Source organism: Phodopus roborovskii, unplaced genomic scaffold (genome assembly GCF_943737965.1).
Source record: "Phodopus roborovskii unplaced genomic scaffold, PHOROB, whole genome shotgun sequence".
Classification (NCBI taxonomy): domain Eukaryota; kingdom Metazoa; phylum Chordata; class Mammalia; order Rodentia; family Cricetidae; genus Phodopus; species Phodopus roborovskii.
In genome coordinates, this window is record NW_026125278.1 from 1,996,908 (window position 1) to 2,016,129 (window position 19,222).

Genomic DNA, 19,222 nt, shown 5'->3' on the forward strand with positions numbered 1-19,222 from the left:
AAGGTAGCAGCAGGGTTTTGTTGAAGATCTATTAAGGAAGGCTACTTCTTGGTAAAACACAGCTATTTTGCAGACTTATATTTAAATTATTTTAATTCACTCTGTTACTTGAGTTTTGTTCAAAAGAACAGGACTTGGGTCATATGGTTAGCCTTGAGGGGAGACTCGACTTTCCAAACTGCATCAAACAGTATAGATTACAAACACAAGTTGTTGTTTCCTTAAGAGTTCATCTCAGTCACCTTGGAAGGAAAACGCCCCTCAAAACACTGTAACTTCAGACACGTGTTAGACTTGCAGATGTCTTAAGATGTGTGGAGTAAAACTATTCCCTCAATGAGATAAGTACTTATATACCTCAGAAGCCCCTCACCCATTGTAAATGGTAATTGACCCCCCCAGTTAACTTTCTTTCTCCTCTTTGTATATTTTTTTTAAATTTAATACCAGTCAAAGTCCTCAGCATGTTGCTCTGAAGCTCTAGACATTCTCATTCTCTGTCTGAAGAGACATCCCTACCCCATGCAGATGCTCACAGGCTTTCACTGCTGAGCCTGCCTGATAGCTTAGTCTCCAACCCTGAAAGCACATCTTCTTTCTCTTTACCCATCTCTCCCCTCCTTGTTACCTGCTGAGATCTGTGGTCTGTCTCCCCTGTTGCTTTTTGTCTTTTAAATTCCAACAAAATTGTTCTCAACTTTTCTTTTAAGCCTGTCTTTACTTCTTTTATATATGGGATTTAAGAACCCATAGAAGAGACCCTGTGCTCCTTGGTGAGCCTACTGCCAATGAAATAAATTCTATATTAAGTGCATGCAGACACAATCGCAAGAAATTAGTCCTGAAATAGTATGCGAGGTTTGCCCTCAAAAAGTATCCACTTCCAAACCAGGTAAAATATCACCCTAGTTACAAAAGGAATAAAATAAACTGTACTTGCGATAATTGCAAAAGAGTTCAAAATCCTCTTTCAGCAACTATGGGCAACTTCTGTGTATTCAGTTTAGTGACATCCAAGCCTTCTATCAGGCAACACTGTGGGAAAACCCCTTTAACTGAATAGTTCGAACTTGTATAGTTTCAGTTTCCAGTTCCAGTTTGGAGGACCCTGTTAGCTTTTCCTGTGCTTGGCATTTCATATGCAAGTTCTCTGCCAGAGATCTGGGAGGAGAAAGGAAATTCCCAGAGCTGATCAGTATTTATAAGAAACAAGCACAGCTAAATAAGGGAACAACAGGCTTGGGCTCTTTCAAAGTCTTCTTGGATGCAGCTTTCTCACGAGCTATTAATTCGGCTTGCCTCCTCAACTTTTGTTAAGGTGAAATGGGACATGGGTGGGCAGAGTCGTCTATGGTTTAGTTTTTAGAATGTTCTATCCAGGACCGGATGCTCCTAGGCAGGGATACTACTGAAGACTAAATTGGAGTGTTGCCAGACAAGCAATTATTCATGTGGCAGTCAGAGTGCTTATGACTGTCGCTGTCGCTGACTGTGAGAGGGCAGCCTGGGTGGGGTGAAGACTGAAAGCTAGGCATACTCTCCAGCTGTTCTGCATCCCATTGCTCTGCCATAACTTCTTGGCATCCCTAATCGCTGCTGCACTTTCCTCTGTATTAAAACCTGATGCAGCCCTTTCAGTCTGTGGCCTGGGGCGGGGGGGGGGTTTCTCAAGAACAGCAGGCAATTAATTGCCCCACTGGCTTGAGAAAGGGCAAACCATAAATTGCAACATAAACAGCTAAGATGCTGAAGACAAACAGAAATGAAACGGTTTACAAGGAAAATGCTTTCTGAAAACAGCAGTGGGCTTTTAGCTTTGAGCATCTTGTCTCCTGAAGGTTCCGTGTTTGCCTTTCCTTCATAGTCACTCACTTTTGGTAACCCCCTTTGTGTTGGATTCTGTCTCTGCTATGATGTTGTCTCTATCTCATACATTGATTAACTCAGAAATTGCCCACCTGGACCACTCAACATGGTCTGACTATGTTTTGACTTCTTGCCTTATGCATGTCATATTTAAATATTTCCATTAGCTGCTAACTGAGTACTTTTCTCCTCCTTTTTTTTCAAATTTAGACCAGAAGCAATACAAAATAAGAAAAAAGCAAATAAGCATAAATATCCGAAACTTGAGCTAAAACCATAGCTACAAAGACCTGTTTTCTTCCAGACATTTGTCCCTAGAACTCCTCAGCATCTCTCAGGTTTCTTGGCACTTTTCTTCTCCATAGTCCCCCATACACACACACACACACACACACACACACACACACACACACACACACACACACACACACACCCCGCTGTGAAGCTTTCCTTCTTCCTTTAAAAAAATGTGTTGTGCCTGAGTGTATTTATCTACATCAAATGGTAGTGAGAAGAGCATTAGGTCCCATGGGACTGGGGTTAATTGTGAATCACCTGATGTAGTTTCAGCTAATTCAGGTCTTCTACAAGAGCCATCTTCCATCCCAGCCCTTTACTGATGTAAATGCATAATGATTTATTTACATCTGACTTGCAGAAAGCAGGCTGAAAGAGTTGAGTGACATCATAATGCTAATCAGTTGCAAGTCAGAGGCTGGAAATGAAGTCTAACTTAGTCTAACTTACAGCAAAGCCAAAAAATGTGATTTTAAAAATATTTTAAATATTATTTAATATTATTTTTATTTTATGTGTATGGGTGCTTTGGTTTTTGTTTTGTTTTTCTTGCTTGCATGTGTATCTGTGTCACATATGTGTGCCTGGTACCCATGGAAGCCAGATGAAAGCATCAGATTCCTTGGAACTGGAGTCAGTTGTGAGCCAACATGTAGGTTTTTGGAATCAAACCTGGGCCCTCTGGAAGAGCAGTCAGCACGCTTAACAACTGAGCCATCTCTCTAGTCCCCTAAAAGTTGGGGGACTTTAACAATTACAGAAAATGTATTCCTGAGTCATAGGCTGAGCTATGCAAGGCAGAGTAATGAATTTAGGATTTGGCTGGAGAACATTAAATATGCAGTTACATCAGAGATTTGGCTTCAGTAAAAAGCATTAAGGATTCTATCCAGATTCTGTTTGGTGCTAACATGTAAAATGTTATGATTACCAGAGAGACATAGTACAAATGTTCTTCATAAAGGCTGGAAATTCACTCAAATTAGTTTCTTCCCCCATTATTGACATCATCCAAAAACACAAGTGCCTCTAAATCAGTTGTAGATGTGACCTTTATTGTCCTACCTAACTATAGATCATCACTGAAAGCTTCCTACATCTATATAATCTGCAAAAAAAATCCCTTTAATCCCTGCTGTGTATAAATAAGGCAACCAGAGTTCTGCTGATACAGGGTAGCAACATGACAGCAGAAATGGTTAGAATGAACAAGAACTTGGCATAAGATTCTCAGTTCATTGAGATAGGGCTGTTTACAGGCATGGCCTCGCACAAGGCACTTCCTGATGTCTGTGCCTGGATGTGGCAACATCTGTGATGTATCTCCCACTGCCTGCTTCCATAAAACAAAACAAAACAAAACAAACCAGTTTCTGCTCAATTTCTTGATGCCAAGCATGATTTATGCTGCCCTGGCTCTGAACATGAGGCAAAGATGTGTCTTTATGATCATTAAACACAACAACAACAACAACAACAACAACAACAACAAAAACTCATACTTTTTATGACTGCTGGTGCAACCAATTCAGATCTTTTCTTGTTAATATTTTGTAATGAAAAATGAACTCGATGAAGATCGTGGCTTTTGAACTTCTTCATTACATAGTCAGTACTAAAACGGAAAAGAGCTGTCCCCCTGATAAGTGAAGCTGAAATGCATGTGTTACCCTTACCGTTCCACTTAACCTCTTTATTAGACATTGTCAGGATATCTGCAATGATGTCTTTTCAAGCATTTTGCCAATTACAAAATGATTATGTTTTCAAATTTGGGTCTAATAAAGGGCACTCATAACTGTGCAATGATATGGTATTTTATTTTGAAGTACAGCTTTAATAAGTAGATGTGTAGTTTCTTCGAAAATGATATATGTCATACTTACGGCTTGGGGATGATACGGTAGTGCAGTTGGTTATATAGCTGAAGAAGGGAAAAGCAACAAGTGTGGTGACTAGTAACGTCAATCAATCCACACCAGCCAGGCTCAAACTGTCAGTAGGTAGGATAAAGATACGGGGTTCCTGTGTCTATCAAGCATTTAAGAGGCTGTAGAATATGCTATTATAAGTCTGTGAAGAGGAAGAAACCATTGTGTTTTGTTATTTATTTTTAGTTTTCAGATTCTCAGAAACTTGGGCAATGCTAACAGGTAATCTGTTCCAGGATCCGGTGGGTGAAACATCTTTCCTTAAACACTAGAAGTTTCAGGTCATTCCATTTCTTCCCCTGCAGACAAAGTAACATCTTTTAGACATGGCTCCAGAGACCCACATGCCAGAACCCATGTGCCTCATTGGGAACAATGGGGAACAGCTAGTGGCTAACCAGGAAGCCCTGGAGATCCTGTCTGCCATCACACAGCCTGTGGTGGTGGTGGCCATCGTGGGCCTCTACCGCACTGGCAAATCCTACCTGATGAACAAGCTGGCTGGCAAGCAGAAAGGTAAGCAAAAGCAACAATGCTTTCTGAGTCCTCTCTATCATCTATACTGTGAGCATCCAGCTCAGAGTGAGAGAAGAGAAAAGTTGGGGATCCGTCTGAGTACTGAAAGCTAGTGTTTATGCCACAGTTGCTGATTGCATCTTTTAGTAGATAAAGGGAAGTTAGCTATCTGTTACTTAGCAGGTGCTTGTTTATTCCTCAACATCTTCCCAGAAAAAGCAAAATATATTTCTTTTACAGGAAGTAAAACATCAATGAAAAATTAAATGAAATAAACTCAAGCAATTGTTTTTAGAAGCATGAAATCATGTTTATGAAAAGAATGTCAGATCTTAACTTTAAGTCATTAATATTATCCATTTAGATCATCACTTGTCTTTTCTACTGTCTCATCATCTTGTTTCCTTTACACACTAGCTTAAATTCTCAAGGGAACTGCTGAATTCCAGATCCCCCTTCCCATCAATATCACTCATTTTGCCTTTCAGGCTTTTCTGTTGGATCCACTGTGCAGTCTCACACCAAGGGGATCTGGATGTGGTGTGTCCCTCATCCTCAGAAGCCAGACCACACCCTAATTCTGCTTGACACAGAGGGCCTGGGGGATGTGGAGAAGGTAAGGAAAGAGGATTCTGTTTGGATTGGATTTATCAGATTTATCTCCCTGTGTCATTAAATACTCTTACAACAGTGATTTCCCTTCTCCCCACCCATACAATTGGTATTTCCAGTTGACCGGAGTGTACTTTTCTTCAACAGTCAGAGTTTGGATACATGGAGTGAGAAAATCTCTTCATAAGGTAGAATCAGCACTGAGATTAGCAATGATGACCAATTAATTACATCCTAAGCACCGAAACACAGTGGGATTAAAATCATTGTTACAAACCTGTCCTACAGAGAGTTTGGGCTAATAGTTGGCTACTACATAGAGTTGCCTAAATCATACCTGTAGTGCCTCTAGTTCCATTGTTTTGACAAAAAAGAAGTCTCTCCACATGCTTTCCTGTTTGTCTTTTCTGACTCATTGTGGGAACACTGGCCATTCTGGCATTGTCTAGCTGCATTAACACACCACTCACCAAGAATAAAGCACTCAGTCCAAAGCATTTCACTTTTCCCCCAGAGTTCCCATCATCATTGACTTCAAGTTTCCTATGAAGAGTCCAATTTGGACTTGGGAAGATACGTCTTTTGTGAATCAGCATGGGCTGGTTCTTGGATGTAGCTAGACCTTCCTTTTGAGTGTCATTTGTGATAAAGCTTTTGTTTGCTTTTTCTTCATTAATTTTTTTTATTTGTCAAGATTCACAGATGACAAACCATAATTTAAACTTGATTTGCTCAATCTGCAGCCTGGGAAAAGTAGTTATAAACTCATTCTTAAGCATTGTCTTGGAGTGAGAGAAGATTGTTAATGAGACCATCTTAAGAGTAGTAACAAGTAACACAGATACATGTACCATGCGTATAAGGCAGTTTTGTTTTGCCCCTGTTAAACTTTAATTTTCAGTTCTGGTTACTTCATTAACTTTACTCATTTTGCAACTATCTATCTATGAGTCATCAGAAAAAAGACTAGTGAGTTAGCAATGAACAACTCAGTGTAAAATTACCAATGAGAAAAGCATGCAAAATGCATGCTTGCAAATTATTTCTGTTTTGTTTAATGTTTGTATATTAACATCTTGTTTTTGGTGATACTCACCCAAGAATGCCCTGAGACATAACTTAAATTGATTCTGATTTCTAGATTGATGAAAAGAGTGATATTCAGATCTTCGCACTGGCAATCCTTCTCAGTAGCACCTTGGTATACAACACCATGAACAAAATTGACCAGGGGGCTATTGACCTACTGCAGTATCCTTTTGTGGTCCAGGGAAGCACTGCACTGGAAAACAAAAACACCATACGTACACCTATGAGACCTTTTGAACTGATAACAGGAGCTAAGGAGATGGTTCAGTCAGTGAGGACATGCGTTTGGATCCATAACATCTATGTAAAAAGTCAGACATGGCAGTGTGTACCTGTTACCCCAAGGCTGGGTGTGGGGAGTCCAAAACAGTAGGATTCCCGAGGCTTGATAGACAGCTATAGAGCCAGTCAGGTAGCCCCAGATTCAGAAAGAGATTCTGTCTCAAAATAGAGAGAATTAGAAGAGGACAACCAATATCAGCATCTGGCCTCAACAGCTATGTACATCTGCACACACTGAAGTGCACACGCAAATACATACACATGTATACACCACACACACACACCACACACACACACACATACACATACCACACATACCACACATACACCACACATACATATACACACACACCACACACACAGATGCACATGCGCACACACACACCACACACACAGATAGACATGCACACATACACATACACATCACACACACACCACACACATACATACACACACACCACACATACACACACATACACATGCACACACATACATACACACCACACACACACACCACACACATACAAACACACACACCACACACACAGATACACATGCACACATGCACACACACACACACACACACACACACACACACACACACACCAGGTGTTTTTTCTTTTAGGTCACCAAACAGTTCCCAAATCATGGCATGATGACTTATTAGTTTTGTACACTCAGACTAGCTTAGGCACATTTCTGGCCAACTCTTTTAACTTAAATTTATTTGTTTATCTATCTTTTGCCCCAGGGCTTTTTACCTTTCTTATTTCTGAATGTCTTACTTTCACTGCTTCTTGTGGCCGGTGTCTGCCTGGCTTCCTGTCCTGGACATGTCCCTCATTCTCTCTTCCTTTTTTTCTCATTATTCCTTTCTTCTTTCTAGATTTCTCCTCCTATTTATTTTTCTCTGCCTGGCAGTCTCACCCACCCCTCTCCTGCCTAACTATTGGTTGTTCAGCTTTTTATTGAACCAATCAGGTAAGATGAAACAGATGCAACACATCCTTACATAATTGAACAAATGGAACATGTACAAAAGTAACACACCTTTACACAGTTAAAGTAATATTCCACAGCATAAACAAATGTAACACATCTTTACATAGTTAAAATAATTTTCTATAGCACGCATATTAAAATATAGTGCATAGTAGGCACACAAGGAGATGAGTCCTCATGTGTGTCACCAACATAGTGTTAATTTAGTTAAGCGCGGAAGGGAAAAGAAGAGATTTGAGGAAGCATTAGATACAGCCCTGATCTGCCAATCTCCTCAACTGTGTCTCAGCAATGTGACGGAACTGACAGATCTGCTCCACACAAGAAATTCCTCTGACCTGAGTGAAATTAAAGAACCTGCTGACTCGAGCTTCTTTCCAGACTTGGTGTGGACTCTGAGAGATTTCTTCCTGAGTCTGGAAACAAATGGCCATGCCATCACACCAGATGAATATCTGGAGAGCTCACTGAAGCTGAAACAAGGTAACAGAGCTTCAGCTTGGGAGGAAAGAAAGAAAAGTACCCAGGAACTTGTTTTCTTACAGGCATCTAAGTATATAATTTTCTGTATTTACCCACCAAGCACTTCTACAAAGTAACAATGAGTATTTAATTTAGAATGCACTAATAGATTCAATATTAAATTCTATTAGTCTTCAGTTATTGAACCAATTTCTCTCTCTCTCTTTGTTTTCCTCCTCTTTTTGTTTTAGTCTTTTTGCTTAATGCAACATTAGGGTTCAGGATATTTATTTAAATTAAATAGATTAAAGTGCCCATAAACTATATTCTAGATAAATCCTGTACTTCTTTCTCCAGGTAGTGATGAAAGGACTCAAATGTTCAATCTGCCCCGATTGTGCATTCAGAAGTTCTTCCCGGTGAAGAAATGCTTTGTTTTTGACTCCCCGGCTGACAGAAATAAGCTTTCCCAGCTCCACACACTTAACAGTGAAGAGCTGAGTTCTGAATTTGTGCAAGAGCTGTCAGAATTCTGTTCTTACATCTTCACCTATTCCAAGACCAAGACTCTCCCAGGGGGCATCCAGGTCAATGGATCTCGTGAGTACTTTTTAGAAGGATTTTATTCCAACTCATCATAAAGAATCAAGGATGCATAGAGCTTCTTTGTTGATGAATTGACAAATGGATCAGTCATTGTCAGAATGGAAATCCAATGTGCCATGTTGACAAAGTTGCAGCAGATACCAAGCACACCTCTACTGTTACTGTTCTTTCAGTAAATTCTCAAAGTTACATAAAAAAAATCCTAAGGATGAAGATGTCAAGTTAGAGAAGTTTATTTATTTATTCTGAAAATCCATTTATTCTGAAAACAGATTAACTCATGTGGGTTGACAATGTTTCCATAATATACATTAACTACATTTTTATTATATGACACAGTATTTGATATGCACAAGATAAGATAAATACATACATGTTTCCTGTAGAAAAAGAATTTTTCTGTTAAAAAATTTCTATAGCTGTTGAATATAATCCCATATTGTTTAGGATTCTGAAAGATGTCTATACAAGCTCTTTAATGCAGTTTACCTTAACCCCATGTTTTAGAACTTGCAATTATTATGAAAGGAATCTGTATTACTTACATGCAGAATATAGCAAGGAATACAAGCAAAGGAGTTTTGATGAAGGTTGCTGGATCCTATTTACGGGGGAAAGTAACTCATATCAGTTTAACCATGATAAAATAAAACAAAAAGGAAAAATATTTGAATGAAACAGAAAACAGAAAAAGAAAAGGTATTGGAAGCTTAGCAAATCAAAGGGCTAAAGCATCTGATTGCAGATGAATACCTGCGACTTTTTAATGATCACCTTATTCCTCCAAAGATAAGGGTAAAATGCAGGTCATCACATATATCTTGAGAATTCTTCTTTTTCTTCTTTCAGCCTAACTTTCTTCTTTCAAAGAGCTAACTTGATTAGGTTTCTGTTGCTGTTTTTATACGTTTTTTTTTTTCCTCAAAGAACTACGCAGCTTCTTCATTTCATAGTTCTTCAAAAACTTCCCTGGGTCTCTTGAATACTATGAAGAATGCTGAAAAAATACAGGAAGTACATAGTTAGCATTCTCAGAATGATTATATATAGATCTTAGACTCCTTTTCTACAAATGAGACACATCCCTCCTTCTGTGAAGGTCTAGAAGGCCTGGTGTTGACCTACATCGATGCCATCAGTAGTGGGGCCCTGCCCTGCATAGAGAAAGCAGTGGTAACCTTGGCCCGAAAAGAGAACTTGGCTGTAGTGCAAAAGGCCATCGCCCACTATGACCAGCAGATGAGCCAGAGGGTGCAGCTGCCCACAGAGACCCTCCAGGAGCTGTTGGACCTGCACAGGACTTGTGAGAGCAAAGCCATGGAAATCTTCAGGAAGCATTCTTTCAAGGACGAGGACCAATGTTTTCAGAAGGAATTGAAGGTTATTATTATCTGTATTTGTTTGTAGCTATCAGGTTCAACAGAAGGCAAGAATACTTCTACAACTGGTAAAAGTAAAAACATCAGTTCCCACTACATTGGCATTAATATGATTTATGTGGCGTTAATATGAGTTAATTTGGAAAACAGTAAAGCCTGTAAAGATTCTTGCTTCAAAAGTATGGACATTTACACACACACACACACACACACACACACACACACACACACACACACCTCACATGTACTATGTGATAGTTATGAAAAAAACTTGAATTTCTTTCACCTCACACAAAATCATCATTAACAATGTATTTACTTTTTATTGATCAAGTATGTAGACTTGCCTTCTCATCTATTAAGTTCTGATGGATGAAGGATTAACAGAATAAGAAGATAGTGTAGCCAGTGACTCAATTTCACATACCTTAGATGTAGAAAAACTCTGAAAAAAATGTTTAACAGTTGTGTTTAAAATTAGGGTGCAAGTGAGAGCTCTGTAACGATAAAATCACATCTAAGGTGGAAATAGCATCTTGAGAAGAGTTTCAAGTAATCACTATTAAATTCAGTGGAACACACACACACACACACACACACACACACACACACACACACACAGCAGAGTGACTTTTTGGGTATAAGAAGGGTTTCAGTAGATGGAGCAGAAAAGATGAGGTTAAATAGTGGGGGTAAATATGAGTAAACCTCATAAATGCACAAATGTTGGAAAATATCAAGATATGATGGGGAGATTGAAAATACAAACAAGTTGGGCAGTGGTGGCACATGCCTTTAATCCCAGCATTCACGAGGCAGATGCAGGCATATTTCTCTTCTCTGAGTTCAAGGGCAGCCTGGCCTATAGAGCTAGTTCCAGGACAGTCGGGGATACACACAACAGTAATTCTGTCTCAAAACAAAACAAAAGTAACAAGAGAGAATATTCTACTCACAGAAGTTCTTTATCACTGTTTCTTGATAAACAACTTAATAAACCAGCTGTTTAAAAGGAAGACATTTCTAACTGCCAAGTAAACACAACTTTTCATACAGTATTATCTTTGCAAATTTTCCAGCTTTGATAAGGATATGATTTTTACATACAGTTCTCTAAGTTTCTAAGAAAATGCAGATTTCTTCTGAAAAACAATTCCCAGAAACATGGAAGTGTGCCTAACATCTCCATGCTTTGTTTGTTTGTTTTCCTTTAAAGACCTTACCAAATACAAAGCAGGGTGAGCTTTGTAAGAATGTCTTGAAGAACAATTTCCAGGAACACTGAAGTAAGTGTACCTAACATCTCCATGTTTTCTTTAAAGTGCCTACTGAATGCAAAGCAGGATGAGATTTGTAAGAAGAACATGGAAGCCTCTGAAAACCACTGCTCAACTCTACTTCAGAATATTTTTAAGCCTCTGGAACAGGAAGTGGCACAGGGGGTCTATGCTAGACCAGGAGGCCACAATCTCTTCCTTAGAAAGATGGAACAGTTGAAGGCACAGTACCGTCAGCAGCCAAGGAAAGGAACTCAGGTACCCTTCATTCCTGGTACAGGTGCAGAGATGTGAATTATGTCTCTGTTTGTGATTTACTCTTCTGCTGAGTGAAATGCACTTGGCATAGGTGTTATAGCAGAGAACTTCTACTTCAGCCACAGCTTTAGATGAAAGCAACCCTTCACTGTCATCACTAGAGTTCAGTTGTAACCGACAGTGTTTATGAGCATCAAAGGGGCTGGTTAGGGTTACACAAGACAGAATCTCAGTAAGTGAAGCCAATTTAGGGAAAGCTAATAATTGACTGGCTTAAAAAGTTTTTATTTCAAGTATAGATACATGCCAGAGTTCAAATGATGTCATCCATTTTCCTTCTTGTATTTCTTCCCAAACCTTCATTCATTTTCTTGACTGTTGGCTTCATTTTCAAGCAGCTCCCCCCACTTTCCAATACAACACACACACACACACAACACACACACACCTCCAAAATCCTCTTCCATGACCCTAGTTTAGTTTGCCTTTAGAGACTTACATCTCAGAAGAGGGCAAGCATATCTATTCCAGCACCCATATTAGTTTTTAAAACACCCAAAGTTCAGTGTTTATCTACATGTAAATAAGATTGTTAGGTGTAGCATCTCTGGGTGCTCTGATTGGTCATGCCAGCATCATTCCCATGGGTGAAGATTGAAGAGCAGACCCATCACGTACAGGCTGAGCATCCTCTAGGAGGGAAAGATAGTGGGAGAAGAAATGAAGACATTTTCCAGGTTGCAAATGAGCATTTCCTAATTCTAACAGTGTGTTTTGGGGTTCCCAGGCTGAGGAAGTGCTGCAGAAATATCTGAAGGCCAAAGAACAACTGAGCAATACAATTCTACAAACAGACAAGTCTCTCACAGCCAATGAGAATAGGAGGAAAGGTGAGAAATAAATGGAGGCAATGCATGACAAGAGGCTAATTAACATGGCCTTCCTGTGCAAGGAGAGGGCACTGTACTCATCCTAGAGGCTTGTGACTTTCCTTTCTCTTCAGCTCAACAAGCGAGAGCAGAGGCTGCAAGGGCTGAAGCACGGAGGTTGGAGGCAGTTCGAATCCAGGAAGAGAAGAGGAGAGCAGAGCAGGAGAGACGGCATCAAGAGGAACTGAGGCAAATAGAGATTTCCAAGGCAAACTTCCTGGCAGAGCAAGAGAGGATCAGGAAACAGAGGATTCAGGTACTTGTGAACTGTTTCCCCTCAGATGTTACTCAGCTACTCAGCCTCCTGTCTGTATGATGGCCCACAGGGAAAGGCAGTCTCACAGGGTAGCTCAGGGCAGAGACCCTGAAGCCAGACTGCTGGATGTCAACCACAAGCACCACCTTTTACCAAATGTATGTCTATGCATGTTGTCTTTCCTCTCTGTACTTCAGTGCAACATAGGGGCAGGAACAACATGTACTTTACCAGGTTATAATAAATACTTAATATTTATGTTTAGAACAGAGTATACATTATCACTTATTAAATAAGATTGAAGGCATTTCTTGATTAACTACATTCTGTCACTTGCCTTGGACAATCATATGTCTTGATCATGGCTTTTTTTTTCTGTCTTGCCTTGATCATTTCTCCTATTTAACACATACAAATCCCTTTGTATGCATTATCTGATCTAATAGTTCTGCCATGAAGCAGAACTATTTTGTTCCCAGTTTCCAGGTGAATTAAGTGAATTTCCATAAAAATAACTCAAAGACTGGCAGCACACAAGCTTGCAAATAGGATCTCAAGCATTGCTGCCTCCACAGAGATGGTGTGACATTCCTACCCCCCCCCACACTCATAAACTATCCCTACCCATCCCGTGACTGACCAGTATATTTACAAGCAGTAGCTTTACCAGTAACTACTCAAACATATTTCTGATATCCCAGCGCTTTCCTGAAAGGCAGAGTTGACAATCACTACTGTCAGTCAAAGCGTGGCCACCTGGATCCTACTCTTTAGCTAGGACTCAGATGGCTGTGTCACTCTGTGCACAGCTTCTTCTTCTTGTAGAAAAATACCTGACAATATTCCGCATGTAAATGGGAATTGCGGTAGTATGTGACTGAGATTGCCTAGGTAAACTTTTTTTTTTGTCTAAGGAAGAAGGGCATGTTGGGTTGGAATTCTACAGACACTAACATTTCAGAGACTGAAACATGCTGTCTGGAGTGGGAGACAAAGCGTGAAAATTGAGAGACATGAGAAGTGGGCTTTACCTGTGTGGATGAAGCATTGTTCAGGGATTGTCTGTTGCTACGATAGAACAATAAGTAAGGACAAGCCAATGGTTTAGGAAAGAGAAACGGAGTTTGGTGTTATTTTTACTAAGCTTTATAATTTCTCCTTATTTCTTCTTAGGAAGAGGCTTCGAGAATCCAAGCAGAGCAAGAAGCTAAACTCAGAGAACTCCAGCAACAGCTTGAAGCCACAAGGGCAATGAGCCATTACTCATCACACAATGACTGTATCTTACTCTAAAGCACCAAAATCATCTCATTGAAGACACAAAGGAGCAAAAGGGACTTGAGACAACCGCTGGTTAGAAAACCCCAGTGCTCCTGTCTGACTGCCATATTTGTCTCAAGGTATTTCACATTACCTAGGGGATGATAACTTGGCCAATATTTGGACTCACATGTGTATCTCTCCTGTTGGTAGACACAGAAAGAAAGTTCCAAGGAAAAATCAGAAGCAGTGCATATTTCTCAACTGGGTGGAGGTCCCTAGTCTGTGGGCAGTGTGGCCCCTCAGCACTGTTAGCTGGCCATTTGCACATTCTCTTTATCTGTGCTTCTTCTTTGGGAGCCCAATCTCATTGTAGTAACCCTGGTCACATGCCCAGCTATCATGCCACTCACTTAGAGGTAGATTTGTTTCTACTGACTGTCTTATCTTCCAGGTTCACATTCTATGTCTTGATATGTTCATCACAGAAACTCTTCACTAATACAGTGTTTTTGATATAAAGAATTGCCAACCGGCTCTGTTTCCGTTTTTCTTTCTTTCAGTCTACACCTGCCCAGGCAAATTGCTCACTTTCTACCAGATTCTTATACAGTAATTATACTGTTTTTAAATGGTCTTAGCGGTTTAAGGTTCAAAAATTTTAAATGATTTATGACACTCTCTGTTCATGCATCTATTTTATCTCTTTAAAATAAATAACTGTACTTGGTTTTTCTGTGTGTCTCAAAATTCTTTTAGTTAAATGCTCTGCATTATTGGTTACATAGTTAAGATATGGATTTATGCTTGGAATATGCATTCCCCCTTTGTATTAAGATGATTCTGGCAATCATTGGCTCAATGTAGTTGTACAGATGGAAATGATGTTAGTTTCTTCTAGTAGAATAGCTCTTGCCTGTATCCACCAAGAAGATAGCACACACACACACACACACACACACACACACACACACACACACACACACACACAGAGCATTATTTGCATATGCAAGTCTCATTACATGGAATGTAAATGTGAAAAAGCTCTCTTGCTCACACTGACATTCACACATAACAGGATAGAAGCATCCTAGCAGAAGTAAGAAATGAAACAGATAAAATGTAGCATTTTTAGCATTTATAAATATTATTGGTGAAGATGTCATTCTGTAAATATGTTTCTCTTATTGGTTAGTGAATAAAGCACTGTTGGCAAACAGGAAGGCATGATAGGCGAGACTAGGAGACAAGGAGGATTCTGAGAGATGTAGTAAGGAGATTCAAGATGTAGAGACTTGAGAGGAAGAGTTCTGGACCCTCTCTCCGGTAAGATAAGACCACATGGAAATACTTAAATTAATAGAAATGGGTTACTATTTAAGACAGAGCTAGCCAGTAAGAAACACTAGTAACAAGCTAACAGCTTTATATCTAATGCAGCATCTCTGTGTTATTTGGGGCTGACACAGCTACAGGACCAGGCTGGTGGGAAAACTACTTATAACAGTTGGTTATGATTTTTTTCTCATTTTAAAGAAATGTTTACCTTTGGGCTTGAATAGTTACTATTTACTTTAGAGCACCAGTTAAGTTGGCTCTATGACATTATAGTCCAGATAGACAGAATAAGCAGAGGACACGATCTGTAAGAGCATTCAACAAAGTGAGTTTTTACTTCTGGATGATAGCACTTGGAATTTTTATATACAATCCATGTCTATCTGTCTATCTGTCTGTCTGTCTATCTATCTATCTATCTATCCTCTATCTATTATCTGTCATCTATCCTATTTTGATGAAAGGACTAAATTATATTAATAACACCAGTACTTTTTAAGGAATGGTGAGGATGGAAAGAAAAGAGAAGAGAAGAAATGAGCATAAATTATGAATTCCAAATTGGCTGTTGGGTAAAAACATGAGAAACCAGCTTAGGTGACCAAATGTTAGCATGTGGTCAGATATGCCATGCCCATGATTCAGCCTCTCCATTTGGTTCCTGCATGCTCCAAGTCTTAGGACACACTGCTCCTCTTTGGGCGTTCATGAGGGGCTGTAGCAAAGAGCAGAAGTGTGCAACCTATTATTTTCTGCCTAAAGTGGGCTTACAGAATGAGAGACCAAGCCCTAGGCCCTCTGCAGAGATACTGCTGTGCAGTGGTTTTCTCCTGGCTGCTACTTACAATCTTAGATGCTTCTGGACACTTTCTGATGGGCTTTGCAAAAATAAAAATATGCTCATGTTATAGATGGCTTAGCTGACAGAATTTGTACTTTGAATTTTTTTTTTAAATATAGCCACACTTAAAAGTCCATAGGTTCCACAATGTTTATGGAATACTTCATTCCCTGTGGATTAAGTATCTGTGAAAAACAGCTATCAGGGTTGCTCTTATTTCTTTATCTTGTACTTTTTTAAAAAAATGTATGACTCATGCATACATCAATATAATATACTAGAATTAATCTCATTCTAGCTATTTTTTAGTTAAACTATCTTATATCTTAGGTTTCATTATCTCCGCTCTCCTTTGCAGTAAGAACAAAATTGAAAAGCAAATAAATAAACAGCAACCCCCCTTACAGCGTATAACTTTGTATATATTTCATATATTCCTTCCTTTGGAACTCAGGGATATACATCTGCAATGTAACACCTACACCTAGGGCTCTGAAAAAAAAATATGGGAGAAGGGCAGAGAGGTTGTAAGATGCAGAGGGCCAGGACCTCTGCTGCCAGATCGTGTCCTCTGGACAGAACAAGGAAAATGCACCCAAGAAACCGCAACAATATTGTTGCCTGAACAAGATCAGTATAACAGCAACACCAGATGAGATGCTAACATGGACAGAGAAAGTTCTATGCAGTTTACTCCTAGATGAAGAGCACTACAGGAAGTCAATGACTGCTTTGAGGGAGCATCAGTCATCAGTTTCTTCCCAGGAAGAATTCCCACATAAATTGTCCAGTTCCAGGTGGTCAGTAATCTTGAGCACTTATGAGCAACATTAAACAGACTCAGCAAAAAAGACAACCTAGAGAAAAAAAAATCTTGAAATGATCTTAGGTATCAGAGCAAGTCCTGAGAAGGGAAAGGCTCATAAGAAGGCAGGATCATCTAATCTCCATCGTTTTTCTTTGACATCAAGTTTTGAGAGCCATTGAGGCCCATGATACTGGTGATTGGCAATTGCTTCCTGTGGATTGTTATTACTTGAAAGATTCTAGTGGTTGTAGTTTCAAATTATCTTGGAAAATTGACAAAGTCATGTCAATACAATTAGTACTGAAATGAACATATGTAGAGTGCTTTCAATGTCACAATTTCCCAATTTCCCAAAGAGTCATACTCTTTCTTCAGTGTTTTGACCTGTCTTCACTAGTAAACATAGATCATCAGACTGGAAGTTGCTATAAATACAAAATCACAATGAAATCAAATGATACTTAAATTATTTTATGCAATATATTTTACTACTGGATGAATAGTCTCATACTTCAAACAAATGAAATTTAGGCAACAAATGACTGAGAGAAATCATAGAAATAGCTTTTCAGTAAAATCACCAAATCCCTCTTTTTATTCTTCATGTGATCATCTTCATTCTCTAACCTATGTAAAGAGTTATTTTAATATTATAAGACTAACATGTATTATTTGCTTGTATAGATTACTGATGGCATCTAGAGAGGATATCTACTTCATTTATTCATTCCCTTACTCATTATGTGAATAAGCATGTATTTGATCATAGGATATAGATCACAGAGACATATAGTAGAGTTTGGACATTTATGATAAATGTGCTACAAAGTTGTGAAAAAAAATATACCCCAGATTCTAGGTTAATTTAAAGGAAGTAGGTGGAGATTCTGATAGCAGTTTTGCTTATATTTATAATCTACTTCTATATTGACCTCAACAACTTTTGGTTTCATCCTAACATTTTTTTTGCTTTTAAAATATTTAAAATAAAAAATTTTTGCTTTTAAAATATTTTAAAATAAAATCGCATGTTACTTTACTTTAAAGCCTCCTTTTTATTCCTGATGCTGCAATAATAATCAGATGTACTTCCGAGATTTAATATATTTTATTCATTAACCACTCAACAAATATTTGACAAGAACTCAGGGGCAGACACAACACAGTGGCTGAGTAAAGCAGATAGTAAACAATTGGCAGAGTCAGTAATGCAATTCAGTGTATGCCATAGCAATTCAACCCACAGGGTGTAGCAAATCCACATTGCTGGGGCACTTGTCACGTCCAGGGAACCTGAGAGGGTGTGTACATTGAGGAAAGAAATATACAAGGGACAAGAGATAGAATCTGGAGGGCACCTGGTGAATACCAGGATCAGCTCCAAGCTTATTACTCAAAGTTCTTATATATCACAACCAAAAGTGGGGGGGGGTGTACAGGGGAGGCAAGAGACTTCCTTACCAAGATACAAAGAACAAGCAAGCATGATTACCTTTTTGATACCCCAAACCTCAAGTAACTGCATCCTAATCCAAATATCCTGTTGTCAAGGCAAGACACACAATAGCCACACCTTAGGCCAACCATTCTGTGGTTTCACATCGAAAGAGCAATAGTGGGTTTGAACTCTCTGACCTTACATCAAGATGAAACAGCACCATTTCTGTGGGCCCTGATAACATAAAAAGGTCTGAAGAGCTTTCTTGGAAGAGAGACAGAGGTATTGAGATGAAGGAACAACACATATACTAAGGTCTAAAGGACAGACAAGCAGCCAGATAGAGGAAAATTAATGTATAGATATGAAAAAATAAAAAGATCAGTTGGGTGCTTGGGGAACTGTGCAACAATGTTGCTGTCTGGAACCTGGTGTGAGCTGCGAACTCGTCATTGGGGCAGGAATAGTGCTAAGGGGCTAAGAGGAAAGCTGTAGGGAGTTATTCATATCTCACAATAATCTGAACTTTAGTTCTCCTATGGCCAGAAAGAAAACACAAGCTATTTCAAGAAAGGATGCGAACTTTACTGGCTCTGGTGTATGATTGTGTAGAACAATGATACATTCAGAAGAAGCTGAAAGGGTGCCTGCTGTTTCTTGTGCTTCCTTGGGCAATAATGTCGCTCTGGAAATTCCTGGACAGTAAGGCAGAGGTGTGAAAATCCATCCTTTAGTTAGCCCTTTCCCTGATGAATACAAGAGCTCACGTCTTAGA

General features: G+C 39.2%; 1 protein-coding gene across 1 annotated transcript; it reads left to right on the plus strand.

Moving 5' to 3' along the window:
• The first annotated feature begins 4,414 nt into the window (after window positions 1-4,414).
• LOC127229551 (guanylate-binding protein 5) lies at window positions 4,415-14,755 on the plus strand. Its single transcript, XM_051194635.1, has 10 exons — window positions 4,415-4,610; window positions 5,099-5,226; window positions 6,364-6,473; window positions 7,885-8,078; window positions 8,415-8,657; window positions 9,763-10,043; window positions 11,365-11,577; window positions 12,365-12,467; window positions 12,581-12,762; window positions 13,936-14,755. Exons 1-10 carry the CDS (start codon window positions 4,421-4,423, stop codon window positions 14,053-14,055), a joined length of 1,764 nt encoding a protein of 587 aa, XP_051050592.1. The 5' UTR covers window positions 4,415-4,420; the 3' UTR covers window positions 14,056-14,755.
• Window positions 14,756-19,222: the final 4,467 nt, after the last annotated feature.

Excerpts from the sequence above, each read along its gene's own strand:
- LOC127229551 (XM_051194635.1), top strand. The coding sequence starts at position 4,421 with ATGGCTCCAGAGACCCACATGCCAGAACCCATGTGCCTCATTGGGAAC. Across the intron at positions 6,474-7,884 it reads GGGGCTATTGACCTACTGCA|CAATGTGACGGAACTGACAG; the intron begins GTATCCTTTTGT and ends ACTGTGTCTCAG. Across the intron at positions 8,079-8,414 it reads CTCACTGAAGCTGAAACAAG|GTAGTGATGAAAGGACTCAA; the intron begins GTAACAGAGCTT and ends TTCTTTCTCCAG.